The sequence below is a fragment of the Salvelinus alpinus genome, chromosome 12, assembly GCF_045679555.1.
Source record: "Salvelinus alpinus chromosome 12, SLU_Salpinus.1, whole genome shotgun sequence".
Lineage (NCBI taxonomy): Eukaryota > Metazoa > Chordata > Actinopteri > Salmoniformes > Salmonidae > Salvelinus > Salvelinus alpinus.
The window spans coordinates 53,542,494-53,561,506 of NC_092097.1; the positions used below are offsets into that span (position 1 = coordinate 53,542,494).

Genomic DNA, 19,013 nt, shown 5'->3' on the forward strand with positions numbered 1-19,013 from the left:
GAGACAGGAGTCCAGACTGGCGAATGATCTTCTACTCAGGGAGCTGTCATCCTTCCACCTTTCTCTGCTTCTCTACCTCTGTCCCTACTCTCTCTCTGTCTCTCTCCCCCTTCTCACTCTCTCCCTCCTTCTCTAATCCTCCCTCCCTCCCTCCTTCTCTACCTCTGTCCCTACTCTCTCTCTGTCTCTCTCCACCTTCTCTCTCTCTCCCTCCTTCTCTAATCCTCCCTCCCTCCCTCCCTCCCTCCCTCCCTCCCTCCCTCCCTCCCTCCCTCCCTCCCTCCCTCCCTCCCTCCCTCCCTCCCTCCCTCCCTCCTGTGCCACTCTGGTGGCACAGCTAGCGCTGCGATGCAGTGCCCTAGACCACTGCGCCACCCGGGAGGCCCGAAAACCATCTATTGATGTCACTACTTACCCTTATCCACTCGTATTAAAAAAAAAAAAACACCTGCACTTTGCTCCTGTTGGGCATTGCGAGTCCGTGTACTTTGCGTGAGAACCTATTAGGCACTTTCCCATCATTAACGTGACGAGTAGAAAGACCTGGTGGCTTCAACCTATTGCCATCTGAAACACTGACCACTGTACAGAAGCACCTTGTGACAGTTAGCGGATCTTTGTATGTGTTGCTGTTCACACCATTTCATAACTACCGTTTAGATTGACAAGGTGAATGCCACCGTAGAGATACAATTCAAATGTTGTATTCATTCATGATCACGTGCGGCCTTCCGTTTTGATTAAAGGTTGCCATAGCAACAAAAAAAGCACTAAAAAAATTAAGTGTTGGTAGATTTGATGTGACGCAGAACCTTCCGTTCATCTGAGATACTCACTCTTCCGTCACTGCAATTAGAGCAGAGATAGAGAAAGACAATGGAGAACGTGAAATAGAAGAAGAGGGAGAGGAGGGTGATGGAGCGAGGAAGGAAAGTGAAAGAGAAGGCGGTAGAGAGAGAGAGAGATCTGTTTGTCCATCCCTTTCTCTTGTCTCCTGTCTTGTCGGACTCAGAGAGGCGAGGTGACCCTCCCAGTCTCCCATGCCACTTCTCTGAGGATAATAAGCTGGGGTGAGAGTTAATTTCCACTGACCCAGTGAGAGAGAGAGAGAGAAAAGAGAGAGATAGGGGAGAGAGTGGGATGGAGAGAGAGAGAGGGGAGGGGAGAGGGGAGGGAGAAGGAGGGACGAGAAAGATAGGGGAGAGAGAGAGAAAGAGAGAGATGGAGAGAGAGGAAAATGGAGTCTGTCTGCGGAGGTCTGTTCAACTTCAAAGCTTCCATTTGGATACCCTCAGGAGACAGGATGAATGGGGGGGGAATTTAGGGTAACACTGTTTTTCCTCCCTACAAGGGTTCCACTCTTCTCAGGTGTCATCCAGGAGTCAGGGGAACTCAGTTCGAGACAGCAGACACAGAGGGAAAATTAGCAGAGAAAACAGACATCTTTTTGTTTGTTTATTTGTACCTTTTTGGTACATTTTTTGGGAGTTCTATGATTCTTTTGACTCTGTCTTTAGTTGTGTTGTCAATATTCTATACATTTTCTGCAGGTTTGAGTTAGTAGCTGTAGTCAGTAGGCTATACTCTATTGTCATCTTCTCCTTGTTAGAATTGAACTAGCAGAGTGTGACTATATCAGCCTGCCCTTCATTCTGGCCCTAAAATATGGATTCTGAATTACAAAAATACACACCCTCTGGACATAGGGAGAAACCTGAAGAACAGGAAGGAACACCGTTTTTCAACTGGCAATTGAAGCACACATTGACGTTAACCATGGATTTATCCTTGACACTAAAATAAATGGAAAAGGGGAGACTTGGCTACCTGGCTTCACTACGAAAACAAATACTGGAGTTGAAACTAGATCGGATGTTTAAGTTGATACATCCTTCTTACCACTGCGCCAGAAAAACATCAGATCGAAACATTTGGCTCAATTGCACTTATTAATAATTCTAATCAAATCAAGGCAGAAAAATCCTCTTGAAGAATTCCACATCCAGTTCAACAAAGGAATTGCCAGGACTTGACCCCAGCTGGCATGACTCACTGTATGGGAGCCAGCCAGGCAGGAAGTATGTGTTTCTCTTCATTTACAAACCACATACCAATTACAAGAGTCAACAAGTGATTTCGAACGTGTTTCTCCTGCGATTCACAAGACTGTGTCGACCCGCAGAACTAAAAGCCTAGGTAAAGTCTTTACCTCTCAAGGGGAGGCAACGCAAGTCTTCAGGTCTCAAGGTTCAAGGGTGTTTTTCAAAAGGAGCGTTCAAAAGTGGGTTGACAAAAACCACCGTTAAATGATTTTAATAGGCTGCTGTTGAAACGTCCAGTACTTTGAAGTGTCCCAGGGGTTACTGTACGACTGACGTTGTTGCTGGGGACTTCTAGCGTGAGGTATCCGTGACTGATCCCGAGCATGATGTAAGGAGAACCCCACCCTACGGTTCTAGCGTGAGGTTTGCCTTAATCCGTGACTGATCCCGAAGCATGGTGTAAGGACAACCCCCTATGGTTGGTTTTTTATTACCTTGTGGATTACCATATGTCTGTGCTTTCATTTTCTGTCCAACTTTGAAAGTAGAAACTATAAGATGTTATTCCCACTTAAGCTTAAGGAGCGTTACTGTTATGAGTGTGATCATGCATGCCGCTTCAGGTCCACAGGTTCTTCTGGTTCGTGTCCTGCAGTGAGCAATGTTGGCACTTGATTATTTTATCATTTAGCAGACGTTCTTATCCAGAGCAACTTACAGTGGAGAACGCATACCCTTTTCATACCTTTATACTGGTCCCCTCCTGTCGTGGGAATCAAACCAGAAACCCTGACCTTGCAAGTGCCATGCTTTACCAGCTAAGCCACACAGGACCCTTTCAACTCATGTTATCATGGTAACTCATGTTATCATGGTAACTCATGCTATCATGGTAACTCATGTTATCATGGTAACTCATGTTATCATGGTAACTCATGTTATCATGGTAACTCATGCTATCATGGTAACTCATGTTATCATGGTAACTCATGTTATCATGGTAACTCATGTTATCATGGTAACTCATGCTATCATGGTAAGAATCAGTAAAGATAACTTTGAATACCGTAGCCTTTTGTGAACAATAGAACAAATATTGACATGTATTCCCAGTCATTGTTTGTTGAAGACGTTCCTCAGTACGAAGGGAGAGTTGGAGACGTCTCTTGTTTCTGAGGTCAGTCAGTCAGGTTGCTGCCAGGTGTTCGGAGATCATTGGAATTCCAGATGTCTCTATGGCGTGCCTCTGTTCCTGCCGTGGTTCAGAAGATTGTTGAGCTGATGGAAACCAGAACATTTTAGAGACCGCGTGTGTGTGTGTGTGTGTGTGCGTGCGCGTGCGTGTGCGTGTGTGTGTGTGCGTGCGTGTGTGTGGTTAGACACTGCCTGGCCTGCCATACCTCCCCTCCCCACTCATTCCAAGAGGAGTGATGTCAGACAGAACTGTCCAGTGTCATGACTAATACAGCTCCGGTGGTAGACTGGCCTTCATTGTAGGTAATGTCCATGTTACAGTCCTATTCCCTGGCACTGATACACATGCCAAGAGTCTTACCACACGTAAACAAACTAGGGTACTTCCCTGACACATGTGAATCCTACTGGACTAGAAAACCCATGCTCCTTCTATCTATCAACAAACACTCCTAATAACAACTGCTTCCATTTTATTTAATCACTGCTATCCCACTAGAATGTGTGTGTGTGCGTGTGTCCCAATCACTCCCACATTCCTGGAGCTGACAAGGCCGTATGTGTGTGTGTGTGTGTGTGTGTGTGTGTGTGTGTGTGTGTGTGTGTGTGTGTGTGTGTGTGTGTGTGTGTGTGTGTGTGTGTGTGTGTGTGTGTGTGTGTGTGTGTGTGTGTGTGTGTGTGTGTCTGTGTGTGTGTGTGTGTGTGTGAGTCCCATTATCCTGTAGCGTGTGTGTGTGTCTGAGTCCCATTATCCTGTAGCGTGTGTCTGAGTCCCATTATCCTGTAGCGTGTGTGTGTGTGTGTGTGTGTGTCTGAGTCCCATTATCCTGTAGTGTGTGTGTGTCTGAGTCCCATTATCCTGTAGCGTGTGTGTGTGTGTCTGAGTCCCATTATCCTGTAGCGTGTGTGTGTGTCTGAGTCCCATTATCCTGTAGCGTGTGTGTGTGTGTGTGTGTGTGTCTGAGTCCCATTATCCTGTAGCGTTAAAGTCCCTGGAAGGAATTACATGTATTCAGCTGGTCAATTCAGCCCAACAACTTCCTCCACCCTCTGTCCAACTTCAAGTATGCAGTACAGGTGTTGGGCACACACCCAGTTCTCAGGTTCCATGTGTTTGATCTGCTCTGTCTTATTAAACAAATGTTTGCCATTATCCTGCGTCATTCACACGCCACAGCACAAACATGCAGGATTTCTCAACACGCTGAACACTGACCTTAAATAAGGATATATGGAGTCTCAGAGTGAAAAAAGGAGAACTTTGCAACGTTAAGAAACTGTCTCTGGAATTGGTTAGGCAGATTAATAGTAAATCGTATTGGGCTTAACTACACAGATACTTCCTTGATGCTCCCGGACATACAGGGATGTAGTCAGATCCCTGTGCGGATATACAATTCATTCCTGGGTGACCAAAGCCATGCCAAAAGGCTTAATGTAGGATTACTGCTCAACCTTGTGGCTGTATAGAGAACCTTATGTCTGTATAGAGAACCTTGTGTCTGTATAGAGAACCTTGTGTCTGTATAGAGAACCTTGCGTCTGTATAGAGAACCTTGTGGCTGTATAGAGAACCTTATGTCTGTATAGAGAACCTTGTGTCTGTATAGAGAACATTGTGTCTGTATAGAGAACCTTGTGTCTGTATAGAGAACATTGTGTCTGTATAGAGAACCTTGTGTCTGTATAGAGAACCTTGTGTCTGTATAGAGAACCTTGTGTCTGTATAGAGAACCTTGTGTCTGTATAGAGAACCTTGTGTCTGTATAGAGAACATTGTGTCTGTATAGCGAACCGTGTGTCTGTATAGAGAACCTTGTGTCTGTATAGAGAGTCGTGTGTCTGTATAGAGAGTCTTGTGTCTGTATAGAGAACCGTGTGTCTGTATAGAGAGCGGTAATCACGTTCACTTGACCAAGCAACCCCTGACCCCTTAAATCTTCAGCCTTTTAGAGACTTAGAGTCTTGGCAAACTAAAGATTGAAACAAACTCAAAACGGGCCGTTGCCCCAAACTCAAACCGGGCCGTTGCTCCAGAATCAAACCGGGCCGTTGCCCCAGGGCACTGATCAATCACATGTAATCAGATCAGATTGAGTTTCTTCTTCTGCCGCATCGGCCCACTTAGTGACATTGTGTCCATACTGATCAAGGTTTATCAATCAACAAATATGTAAATTGTCAGAGTGGGGAAATAAACAGACTTGTGCAAGAACAGGTCAACCACAGTTTTCTTTTGATAATCCACCTCCAAAATAGACTAATGAAATCAAAATAATAGCTGTGTCTGTATATGAATGTTTTAGTCTGGCTAAAAGTGATTTTACAGTCTATTCAGCGTCTAGTTCCTGGATTTGATCATATTACTAATGTGACCTCATACTAACTCTGTGATTGACTGTTCTGCAGCCAAAAGATGATGAATGTGGATGCGTCCCAAATTGCATCCTATTCCCTATATAGTGCACTACTTTTGACCAGAGCCCTATGGCACCCGTATTCCCTATATAGTGCACTACTTTTGACCAGAGTCCTATTGACCTAGGTGTAAAGTAGTGCACTTCAAAGGGCATATGGTGTCATTTGGGACATGCCCTGTTACTCTCCCTGAACTTTCTTATCTCGTAATGGTTGACATTTTATTTTCCTTTTAATTGGAGACACATTTCCCAGCTATGTCTGTTCAGATCAGACGGTGTGATTCTTTCTGTGAGTTGGTGCCAAATGAAAGAGATCCAGGATTCCACCTATAAGCTACACTGTTCCCACAACGTCCAGTGAGATGTAAGTTATGGGCTGTGAGAGTTCAATAAGACGGCCAATAAACGCGTGCAAGTTAACCCTCGTGTTTTCCCTAACCGTAAGAGGTTGTGATGCTTTGAAGTGGTTCTGCACGGCAACATATAGGAAACAGAGGATGTCGAAATAACACAGAGACTGAATCATATCATATAAATGTCATAGTTATGGGACATGTTATCCACAAATGTACTTTAACCAGAAAATACTACTTATTCAGCCCCTTTTTCCGAGACATGTGAATGTCCTTGATGTCACTGTAGATATTACATCGTAAAGTAATTGAGATCGGATCTGCGTTATTTTCTGCTACACTCACTAGTTGATCTGATCGGAACTGTAAAAAAAAAGGTCAGATTTATATCTTGCAGTTAGAATGAGGACATATACAATGAGTGGGTCATCTGTTTTGAAACCTTTCATATATGAGGTAGGCCAATCTCAATGTTTGGTAATTCCCAAGTCTCTCCTATTTTCCGGGTAACTTGACATAAGAAAAACAGGGTGGATTTAGGTGGATAGAACTGATCTAGAAGGTACCATGAAATGTGACCGTGTGACTGTGTGCATTTGTTTACATGCGTATGTGAAATGATGATTAGATCAGTACTGTATGTATTCATTTGTAGTTGTTCATAGAGATGACCTCACCAGCCCTCCTAGGATATACTTCTGCTTTGTGCAGTACTGAGTCAGACTGTCTCACCTTGGGTGCTCTCTACTGCTAGAGGATGTTGGGGGTCCAAATGGACTGTCTCACCTTGGCTGCTCTCTACTGCTAGAGGATGTTGGGGGTCCAAATGGACTGTCTCACCTTGGGTGCTCTCTACTGCTAGAGGATGTTGGGGGTCCAAATGGACTGTGACACTTAGAGGAGAGATAAAGCATGACTTTTCCCCCATTGAGCTCTGAAGGCTTTGTTCTGACAGAGAGCTGAATGGAGCAGAGTGCCACTAGTTCTGGAATGTGGTTAGAAAGGGTTCTGGAATCCCTGGGTTGGAACTGAGGAATTTTCACATCTGTCATGAAGTCTTCTGTGATGGCTGAAGAGGATACTTCATGACTTTATACCGTCCGCTGCTCCTCATCCATCTCCATCAGCAGACAGTGGGCTGTGGTGACCAGCTCGAGAGACACGTTGCACAGTGTGCAGCACAGAGGCTTTCTATTAACAACAGAGAGAGAAAGGACTGACATTTGGGACTGAAGCAAAAATCAACAGATCAAATTGTATTTGTCACATGCACCGAATACAACAGGTGTAGGTAGACCTTACCGTGAAATGTTTACTTACAAGCCCTTAACCAGCAATGCAGTTCAAGAAATACAGTTAAGAAAATATTTAATAAATAAACTAAAGTAAAAAAATGTAATAAAATGTAAAACATTAAATAACAATAACGATGTCACGCCCTGACCTTAGAGATCCTTTTTATGTCTCTAATTTGTTTTGGTCATGGTGTGATTTGGGTAAGCATTCTATGTTCTGTAATTCTAGGTTTTGTATTTCTTTGTTTCTGGCCGAGTGTGGTTCCCAATCAGAGGCAGCTGTCTATCGTTGTCTCCGATTGGGGATCATACTTAGGCTGCCCTTTTCCCTCTTTCTGTGTGGGATCTTGTTCTTTGTTTGTGTGCAGGGAGTTTGCACATCGGAGCTGGTCGGTCGTTGTATTCTTTATTGTTTTGTCCTGATTTAGTTTCACTTCGTGATTAAATTATGTGGAACTCTAAGAACGCTGCGCCTTGGTCTCTTCCGACGACGACACCCGTTACAAACGAGGCTATATGCAGGGGGTACCCCCCGAGTCAGTGTGTGGGGGTACAGATTAGTTGAGGTAATTTGTACATGTAGGTAGAGGTAAAGTGACTATGCATAGATAATAAACAGTGAGTAGCAGCAGTGTACAAACAAAGGGGGGGGGGGGTCAATGTAAATTGTCTGGGTGGCCATGATTAGCTGTTCAGCAATCTTATGTCTTGGGGGGTAGATGCTGTTAAGGAGCCTTTTGGACCTAGACTTGGTGCTCCGATACCGCTTGCCGTGTGGTAACTGGTGCCCCCGCACATTGACTCTGTACCGGTACCCCCTGTATATAGCCTCTCTATTGTTATTTTACTGCTGCTCTTTAATTATTTGTTACTTTTATTTGTTCTTTTTTTTTATATTTTTCTTAAAACTGCATTGTTGGGTAAGGCCTTGTAAGTAAGCATTTCACTGTATTCGGCGCATGTGTCAATTATTTAAAAAAAATATATTTGCTTTGTCGGGCCACTCTACCATAAAGGCCTAATTGGTGGAGTACTGAAGAGATGGTTGTCCTTCTGGAAGATTCTCCCATCTCCACGAGGCTGTAACGTTCGTCGTCGGAATGAGACCAAAGCGCAGCGTGGAAAGTGTTCATAATTTAATGTTCACAAAAACACTCAAACAAAAGGAGAAAACGAAAGCGCACAGTTCTGTCAGGGAAACAACCTAAACAGAAAACAACACCCCACAAAACCCAAACGGAAAATGACAACTTATATATGATCCCCAATCAGAGACAACGATAGACAGCTGCCTCTGATTGGGAACCACACATGGCAAAACAACAAAGAAATAGAAAACATAGATTTTCCCACACGACTCACACCCTGATCTAACCAAACATAGAGAATAAATAAGGATCTCTAAGGTCATGGCATGACAGAGGAACTCTGGAGCTCTGTCAGAGTGACCATTGGGTTCTTGGTCACCTCCCTGACCAATGCCCTTCTCCCCTGATTGCTCAGTTTGGCCAGGCGGCCAGCTCTAGGAAGAGTCTTGGTGGTTCCAAACTTATTGCATTTAAGAATGATGGAGGCCACTGTGTTCTTGGGGACCTTCAATGGTGCAAATTTTTTTTGGTACCCTTCCCCAGATCTGTACCTCGACACAATCCTGTCTCGGAGCTCTACAGACAATTCCTTCGACCTCATGGTTTGGTTTTTGCTCTGACATGCACTGTCAACTGTGGGACCTTTATATAGACAGGTGTGTGCCTTTCCAAATCATGTCCAATCAATTGAATTTACCATAGGTGGACTCCAATCAAGTTGTAGAATCATCTCAATGACTGATCAATGGAAACATGATACACCTGAGCTTAATTTAGAGTCTCATAGCAGAGGGTCTGAATACTTATGTAATGAAGGTATTTCTTTTTTTTTTTAAATACAAAAAAATGGCAAAAAAATAGAAAAACCTGTTTTGGCTGTGGGGTATATATTGTTGTTAGATTGATGAGGGGGGAACAAAAACTTTTATCCATTATAGAATAAGGCTGTAATGTAACACAATGTGGATGGGGTGGTGAGATGTCAGACACCATAGTTTATTTCCACACATATCTCCAGTCTTATTAGTTATACGTTGGATTTTACAGTGCTTATCCGTAATTATTTTCCTACACATCCTTCTCATTAAATCAAGGTTTAGTCTATGGCTGAAACATTTAATTTGATATTTGAGCGGTTCACAGATAATATTATGTTAATGATTTATCCTTTTAACATGAAATGTGAAATGTAAACCTGGAGAAAGGGTGACTTGGTAAATAAACCAGTTATTTTTGTTAAACATATTTCATGAGACACTGATTGTTGATAGCTACCTCAGCAGTGGAACTGACCCAAGGAGGCCTTATCCTCCTCCTCTTCCTCATCCTCGTCATCCTCCTCGTTCTCTCGTCCTCGTCCTCGTCCTCCTCTTCCTCATCCTCACCCTCATCATCCTCCTCCTCCTCCTTCTTCCAAAGCTGTTTTATACAGCAGAAGGTTAGAGTTATGACTCTTGTCTCTAGACTCTTGTCTCTCGACTCCTGACTCTTGTTTCTAGACTCTAGACTCTGGACTCTAGACTCTTGTCTCTCGACTCCTGACTCTTGTTTCTAGACTCTAGACTCTGGACTCTAGACTATTGTCTCAAGACTCTATACTCTTGTCTCTAGACTTTAGACTCTTGTCTCTTGTCTCTCGACTCTTGTCTCTCGAGTCGTGTCTCTCGACTCCTGACTCTAGTCTCTAGTCTCTAGTCTCTAGACTATTGTCTCAAGACTCTATACTCTATACTCTTGTCTCTAGACTTTAGACTCTTGTCTCTTGTCTCTAGACTCTTGTCTCTAGAGTCTTGATAAAGTGTTGGGCCTTTGTGCTGGATAAGTATAAATAAATGAAGTTATTTACTTATCATACATCCTCTCTGCAACCCTTAAAATGACATAATGTAGGGTTATAGCACTGTAAACATCTACTTTATAGGAGTTGTTTTGGAGTTGAATTGAGCAGCCAGGACTTTTCTTTTGATTTATCAGGAGAGAGAGAGCACAGAGTGGGAAAGCCGGGCTACAGGGTTAATTTGCTGTCATTTGTGCAGGTCATTTTCTGCCTGGTTAAACACAAGATCCCTAGATAGGTTGTAGAGGGCTCACTGGTGTTGCTCGCCCCGTGCATGCTGGATGTACATGTGTGTGTTTTTAGGGGGGAGATTGAGTTGCTCTGTTTATTGGAATTACACACATTGCAACTATGTACTTTCCAACTTGTGTATCCAGGGACCGTATTTTCATAAAGAGGCTGATTTCATTGTTGTTTTGACTGAGTGAATGAGCTTTGATTGACATGTTGTTTATCAATCATGTCAATGTACTCAGACTACATACTAGATTTGGAAAACTAAAATAAAAACATCAGTTATAATTGTATGTAGTTTGGACAAACTGATGGTTGTGATAAATGCAGTCCAAGTTTTTTTAGTGCTTGTTTTTGACCAATAGTTTCTCTCTGCCAACTCTGATTCAATTGATTCTGTTACTTCAAAACATTAAATCTCTCTCTCTCTCTCTCTCTCTCTCTCTCTCTCTCTCTCTCTCTCTCTCTCTCTCTCTCTCTCTCTCTCTCTCTCTCTCTCTCTCTCTCTCTCTCTCTCTCTCTCTCTCTCTCTCTCCTGTCTCCCCCCTCCCCCTGTCTCCCTCCCCCTCTCCTCCCTCTCTTGCTCTCTCTCGCCATCCCTCCCACGCTCCCCCCCCGCTCTCTCTCCCTCTACCCCCCCCCCCCCCTGCCCCTCCCTCTCTCTCTCTCCCTCTCTCCCTCCCTCTCTGTAGACTTGCGTTGGATGAACAGTTCCAGCGTGTTCTGGGACAGAGGTGTGAGTGGAGGTTACCAGTCCATGCTGCTGGATGAGGACCGTGGCTGGCTCCTGGTAGGGGGTAGAGACCACATCTACCTTCTCCACTCGGACAGCCTGGCTCTTCCTACACGCACGGTACAGACAGCACCTCAGTGAATCTCCCTATCTATGTGTAAATGTAGAGTTAAGGCCAGCACCATGACATTACCATGACTCTGTTTTGAATCAGTCAAGGCGCCTTCCCAACTGTGTTCTCTTAGATCGCCACGTTCTCAATAAAACACAGAGGGGTATCATAAAGTAATGATGAAAGGCGTACCGTATCCATATTTAAGCCTCACCTGTATCCCTCCCTCCCTCCTTTAGATTTACTGGCCAGCTGTGGAGGAACACGTCGAACACTGCAGATTGGCAGGGAAGAACCTGTCGGTAAGTAACAACAGCTCTAAGAGCCAGAACAAACATGGATACAAAACAACATGAGATAAACTTTCCCACAAAGCTGTTTAGGTGCTCTGAGGATCTGAGGCCTTATTTAGTAGTCCTCTGGCACGCTCATAGCACATTATTGGGACAAGGCCAAGTATCCCTCATAGTGTATCATTAAAACAAGGCCTGTCTTTATTGATGGTCATGTTGTTTTGTGTTTTATGAGACCCAGGGGAGACGGGTAGGTTCTCATCCCTCTGTATGGGACCTGACTGACATTTACACACAACAACAACCAGAGGCGACAGGTGATTCTAATCTGACAAGGTTCAATCGATTATTTTCGTCGATTTCTTCATAAATAATCGGCCTTGAGGCAAAGATAGCGAACTGGTTAATGAGGCTGGTGGGTAGAAGAACAGGATTTAGGATGGTCCTCTGTAGCTCAGTTGGTAGGGCATGGTACTTTCAACGCCAATATCAAGGGTTTAATTCTCGCTGGGGCCACTCATACTGTATGTATGCACTCGTACTGTAAGTATGCACTCGTACTGTAAGTATGCACTCGTACTGTAAGTATGCACTCATACTGTATGTATGCACTCGTACTGTATGTATGCACTCATACTGTATGTATGCACTTGTACTGTATGTATGCACTCGTACTGTAAGTATGCACTCGTACTGTAAGTATGCACTCATACTGTATGTATGCACTCGTACTGTAAGTATGCACTCATACTGTAAGTATGCACTCATACTGTATGTATGCACTCGTACTGTATGTATGCACTCGTACTGTATGTATGCACTCATACTGTATGTATGCACTCATACTGTATGTATGCACTCGTACTGTATGTATGCACTCGTACTGTATGTATGCACTCATACTGTAAGTATGCACTCGTACTGTATGTATTCACACATGTTTGTATGTCGCTTTTGGATAAAAGCATCTGCTAATTGGCATTTATATATAATGTTTAATCTCTGTTGACTATGACTGTACTGTAGATGTGTGTCAGTATGTTTAATGTAAATCCTAACGTTGTTTCAGACTGACTGCGCCAACTACGTGCGTCTACTCCAGCCCTTCAATAAGACCCATGTGTACGTCTGTGGCACCGGGGCCTACCACCCACAATGCACCTACATAGACCTGGGACACAGCACTGAGGTGAGGAAAGGAGGGGGGGGGGGGGGGGGGGGCATGTGTACGTCTGTGGCACCGGGGCCTACCACCCACAATGCACCTACATAGACCTGGGACAGGAGAGAGAGAAATGTCTTTATTCTTTTGGAACTTCTGTGAGTGTAATGTTTACTGTTCATGTTATTGTTTATTTCACTTTTGTTTATTATCTACTTCACTTGCTTTGGCAATGTAAACATATGTTTCCCATGCCAATAACCCAGTAGAGAGAGGCTCTGACTAAACTCCCTGTTCCATCTCTCTGACTAAACTCCCTGTTCCATCTCTCTGACTAAACTCTGACTAAACTCCCTGTTCCATCTCTCTGACTAAACTCTGACTAAACTCCCTGTTCCATCTCTCTGACTAAACTCTGACTAAACTCCCTGTTCCATCTCTCTGACTAAACTCTGACTAAACTCCCTGTTCCATCTCTCTGACTAAACTCTTTCTAAACTCCCTGTTCCATCTCTCTGACTAAACTCTTTCTAAACTCCCTGTTCCATCTCTCTGACTAAACTCTGACTAAACTCCCTGTTCCATCTCTCTGACTAAACTCTGACTAAACTCCCTGTTCCATCTCTCTGACTAAACTCTGACTAAACTCCCTGTTCCATCTCTCTGACTAAACTCTGACTCTGACTAAACTCCCTGTTCCATCTCTCTGACTAAACTCTGACTAAACTCCCTGTTCCATCTCTCTGACTAAACTCTGACTAAACTCCCTGTTCCATCTCTCTGACTAAACTCCCTGTTCCATCTCTCTGACTAAACTCTTTCTAAACTCCCTGTTCCATCTCTCTGACTAAACTCCCTGTTCCATCTCTCTGACTAAACTCCCTGTTCCATCTCTCTGACTAAACTCCCTGTTCCATCTCTCTGACTAAACTCTGACTAAACTCCCTGTTCCATCTCTCTGACTAAACTCTGACTAAACTCTGACTAAACTCCCTGTTCCATCTCTCTGACTAAACTCCCTGTTCCATCTCTCTGACTAAACTCTCTGTTCCATCTCTCTTACTAAACTCCCTGTTCCATCTCTCTGACTAAACTCTGACTAAACTCCCTGTTCCATCTCTCTGACTAAACTCCCTGTTCCATCTCTCTGACTAAACTCCCTGTTCCATCTCTCTGACTAAACTCTGACTAAACTCCCTGTTCCATCTCTCTGACTAAACTCCCTGTTCCATCTCTCTGACTAAACTCCCTGTTCCATCTCTCTGACTAAACTCCCTGTTCCATCTCTCTTACTAAACTCCCTGTTCCATCTCTCTGACTAAACTCTGACTAAACTCCCTGTTCCATCTTTCTGACTAAACTCTGACTAAACTCCCTGTTCTATCTCTCTGACTAAACTCCCTGTTCCATCTCTCTGACTAAACTCTGACTAAACTCCCTTTTCCATCTTTCTGACTAAACTCTGACTAAACTCCCTGTTCCATCTCTCTGACTAAACTCCCTGTTCCATCTCTCTGACTAAACTCCCTGTTCCATCTCTCTGACTAAACTCTGACTAAACTCCCTGTTCCATCTCTCTGACTAAACTCCCTGTTCCATCTCTCTGACTAAACTCCCTGTTCCATCTCTCTGACTAAACTCCCTGTTCCATCTCTTTGACTAAACTCCCTGTTCCATCTCTCTGACTAAACTCTGACTAAACTCCCTGTTCCATCTCTCTGACTAAACTCCCTGTTCCATCTCTCTGACTAAACTCCCTGTTCCATCTCTCTGACTAAACTCCCTGTTCCATCTCTCTGACTAAACTCCCTGTTCCATCTCTCTGACTAAACTCTGACTAAACTCCCTGTTCCATCTCTCTGACTAAACTCCCTGTTCCATCTCTCTGACTAAACTCCCTGTTCCATCTCTCTTACTAAACTCCCTGTTCCATCTCTATGACTAAACTCTGACTAAACTCCCTGTTCCATCTCTCTGACTAAACTCTGTTCCATCTCTCCGACTAAACTCTGACTAAACTCTCTGTTCCATCTCTCTGACTAAACTCTGACTAAACTCCCTGTTCCATCTCTCTGACTAAACTCTGACTAAACTCCCTGTTCCATCTCTCTGACTAAACTCCCTGTTCCATCTCTCTGACTAAACTCTGACTAAACTCCCTGTTCCATCTCTCTGACTAAACTCCCTGTTCCATCTCTCTGACTAAACTCTGACTAAACTCCCTGTTCCATCTCTCTGACTAAACTCCCTGTTCCATCTCTCTGACTAAACTCTGACTAAACTCCCTGTTCCATCTCTCTGACTAAACTCCCTGTTCCATCTCTCTGACTAAACTCCCTGTTCCATCTCTCTGACTAAACTCTGACTAAAGTTTATCTACTTTTTTTCTGGATGACTGTGTGAACTCACTCTCCATGGACGATGTGAGCAAACGTTTAAAAAGGTTAACAATCAGAAGGAATACCAGGGTTTGCTCTCAAAGCACGCGCAGACCAGCTGGTAAGTGTCTTCATAGACATTTTCAGTGTAAGTGTCTTCATAGACATTTTCAGTCTCTCCTTGTCCCAGTCGGTAATCCCAACATGTTTCAAGCTGACCACCATTGTCCCTGTTCCCAAAAGCTCAAAGGTAACCTGCCTAAATGACTATCACCCTGTAGCACTCACATCTGTAATTATAGAGTGCTTTGAAAGGCTGGTCATGACACACATCAACACCATCATCCCAGACTGCCTAGATCCACTCCAATTTACATACTGCCGTAACAGATCCACAGATGATGCAATCTCAATTGCACTTCACACTGCCCTCTCCCACCTGGACAAGAGATGAAATAACTATGTGAGAATGCTGTTCATTGACTACAGCTCATAGTCCCCTCCAAGAGAATCACTAAACTCAGGACCCTTGGTCTGAACACCTCTCTCTACAACTGAATCCTGGACTTCCTGACGGGCCGGTGGTAGGCAATAACAACAACAATTCCGCTGACCCTCAACATGGGGGCCCCTCAGTGGTGCGTGCTTAGTCCGCTCCTGTACTCCCTGTTCACCCACGCCTGCGTGGCCAAGCAAGACTCCAATACCGTCATTAAGTTTGCTGACGACACAACGGTGGTATGCCTGATCACCGATGTCAGCCTACAGGGAAGAGGTCAGAGACTTAGCAGTGTGGTCCCAGGACAACAACACAGCCTACAGGGAAGAGGTCAGAGACTTAGCAGTGTAGTGACAGGACAACAACACAGCCTACAGGGAAGAGGTCAGAGACTTAGCAGTGTAGTGACAGGACAACAACCTCTCCCTCAACGTCAGTAAGACCAAGGAGCTGATCGTGCACTATAGGAGAAAGAGGAGAGAGCATGTTCCCATCCACATCGACAGAACTGTTGTGGAGCGGGTCGAGAGCTTCAAGATCCTTGGCGTCCACATCACTAAGGACTGAACAAGATCCACACACAACCTCACAGTCATGAAGAGGGCACGGCAGTGCCTCTTCCCCCTCAGGTGGCTGAAAAGATTTGGCATGGGCCCCTCAGATCCTCAAAAATGTCTACAGCTGCACCATCGAGAGCATCTTGACTGGCTGCATCACCGCTTGGTATGGCAAGTGCACCGCCCTTGACCGCAAAGCGCTACAGAGGGTTGTGTGGACGGCCCAGTTCATCACTGGGGCCAAACTCCCTGCCTTCCAGGACCTCTATATCAGGCAGTGCCAGAGGAAGGCCTGAAAAATGTCCAAAGACTCCAGCGACCCATGCCATAGACTGTTCACTCTGCTACCGTCCGTCAAACGGTACCAGAGCATCGGCACTCGGACCAACAGACTCCAAGACAGCTTCTACCCCCAAACCATAAGACTGCTAAATAGCCAGACTGATACTAGTCAATTAATGCTACCCAAACTATCTGCACTGACTCTACAGTATCTTTCACTGACCCTACGCACACTCACTAGACTATACTGTATAGTACACACCATATACACCCTCACTAGACTATACTGTATAGTACACACCATATACACCCTCACTAGACTATACTGTATATACAGTACACACCATATACACCCTCACTAGACTATACTGTATATATAGTACACACCATATACACACTCACTAGACTATACTGTATAGTACACACCATATACACACTCACTAGACTATACTGTATAGTACACACCATATACACCCTCAGTAGACTATACTGTATAGTACACACCATATACACCCTCACTAGACTATACTGTATATACAGTACACACCATATACACACTCACTAGACTATACTGTATATATAGTACACACCATATACACACTCACTAGACTATACTGTATATATAGTACACACCATATACACACTCACTAGACTATACTGTATGAAAATTATTATGAAAATCCACTACATATTATGAAAATCCACTCCACATGATGAAAAGTAGACTGGTAGAGATTGAATATGTCCAAAAACACTCCAGCCAGCTGGTCTGCGCATGCTCTGAGGACGCGAGCTTAAACACTCTTAAATGTCTTACTCACGTCGGCCACGGAGAAGGAGAGCCCACATTCCTTGGTAGCGGGCTGCGTCGGTGGCACTGTGTTATCCTCAAAGCGGGCGAAGAAGGTGTTTAGCTTGTCCGGAAGCAAGATGTTCGTGTCCGTGACGTGGCTGGTTTTCCCCTTTGTAGTCCGTGATTGTCTGGAGACCCTGCCACATACGTCTCGTGTCTGAGCGACTCCACTTTGTCTCTGTACTGACGTTTTGCCTGTTTGATTGCCTTACGGAGGGAATAACTACACTGTTTGTATTCTGCCATATTCCCAGTCACCATGCCATGGTTAAATGCGATGGTTAGCGCTTTCAGTTTTGCGCGAGTGCTTTTAATAGTTTTAATAGTAGGTACAGTAGGTACAACATATCCTATACATTTCCTGATAAACTCAGTTACCATATCAGGGTATTCGTTACTGTTATTCTCGAAGGCTACCCGGAACATATCCCAGTCCGCATGATCAAAACAATCTTGAAGCGTGGATTTCGATTGGTCAGACCAGCGTTGAATAGTCCTCAGCACGGGTACTTGCTGTTTGAGTTTCTGCCTATTGGAAGGGAGGGGCAAAATGGAGTCGTGATCAGATTTGCCAAATGGAGGGCGGGGAGGGCCTTGTAGGCATCCCAGAAGTTGGAGTAGCAGTGGTCGAGTGTTTTAGCAGCGCGAGTACTACAGTCGATGTGTTGATAGAACTTCTGTAGCGTTTTCCTCAAATTTGCTTTGTTAAAATCCCCAGCTACAATAAATGTTCGCCTCAGGATATGTGGTTTCCAGTTTGCATAAAGTCCAGTGAAGTTCTTTGATGGGCCGTTGTGGTATCGGCTTGAGGGGGGGATATACACGGCCGTGACTCTAACCGAAGAAAATTGTCTTGGGTGGTAATACGGTCAGCATTTGATTGTGAGGTATTCTACCTCGGGTGAACAAAAAGACTTGAGTTCCTGTATGTTATCACAATCACACCATGAGTAGTTAATCATGAAAAATACACCCCCGCCCTTCTTCTTCCCGGAGAGATATTTATTCCTGTCTGCGGGATCAAATGAGAACCCAACTGGCTGTACGATCTCAGACGGTATATCCCAAAAAAATAGAACATAGCATGAGTAGAATAGAACTATATTGAATCTCTATGGTTCTCTGTGCGTCTCCTAGGAGCCGTTGTTCCGTCTGCAGAGCCATGCTGTGGAGTCTGGACAGGGGAAATGCCCCTTTAGTCCACGGGAACCCTTCACCGCCAGGCTCACCGGTAAGTAATATACCAATACAATGTCCACATACGAAACCCTTGTAGTGACATACAGAAGGTTGACAGGGACACATGCTATATTTTCAGTATTTGAAGAGAATGACCAGGCTCACTGGTAAGTAATATATCCAGCTAATATGGAAAATATTGACATTAAGGAGACCATTTCCTCCACAATGACTTAAGAGACTGTTAACGTTGACTGTGACACACAATATTCAATATTTTTTTTATTTTTTTATTTCACCTTTATTTAACCAGGTAGGCTAGTTGAGAACAAGTTCTCATTTGCAACTGCGACCTGGCCAAGATAAAGCATAGCAGTGTGAACAGACAACACAGAGTTACACATGGAGTAAACAATAAACAAGTCAATAACATGGTAGAAAAAAGAAAAAAAAAGAGAGAATCTATATACAATGTGTGCAAAAGGCATGAGGTAGGCAATAA

At 44.2% G+C, this 19,013-nt stretch overlaps 1 protein-coding gene across 1 annotated transcript in view; it reads left to right on the forward strand.

Annotated features, from left to right (window-relative positions):
* LOC139536358 (semaphorin-3D-like) overlaps positions 1-19,013 on the forward strand; it is a 151,985-nt gene that overhangs the window by 86,402 nt on the left and 46,570 nt on the right. The window contains exons 3-6 of the mRNA XM_071336831.1: positions 11,156-11,316; positions 11,548-11,610; positions 12,671-12,790; positions 18,470-18,563. Coding sequence (XP_071192932.1) covers positions 11,156-11,316; positions 11,548-11,610; positions 12,671-12,790; positions 18,470-18,563 — 438 coding nt within the window. The remainder of the gene's footprint in view (positions 1-11,155; positions 11,317-11,547; positions 11,611-12,670; positions 12,791-18,469; positions 18,564-19,013) is intronic.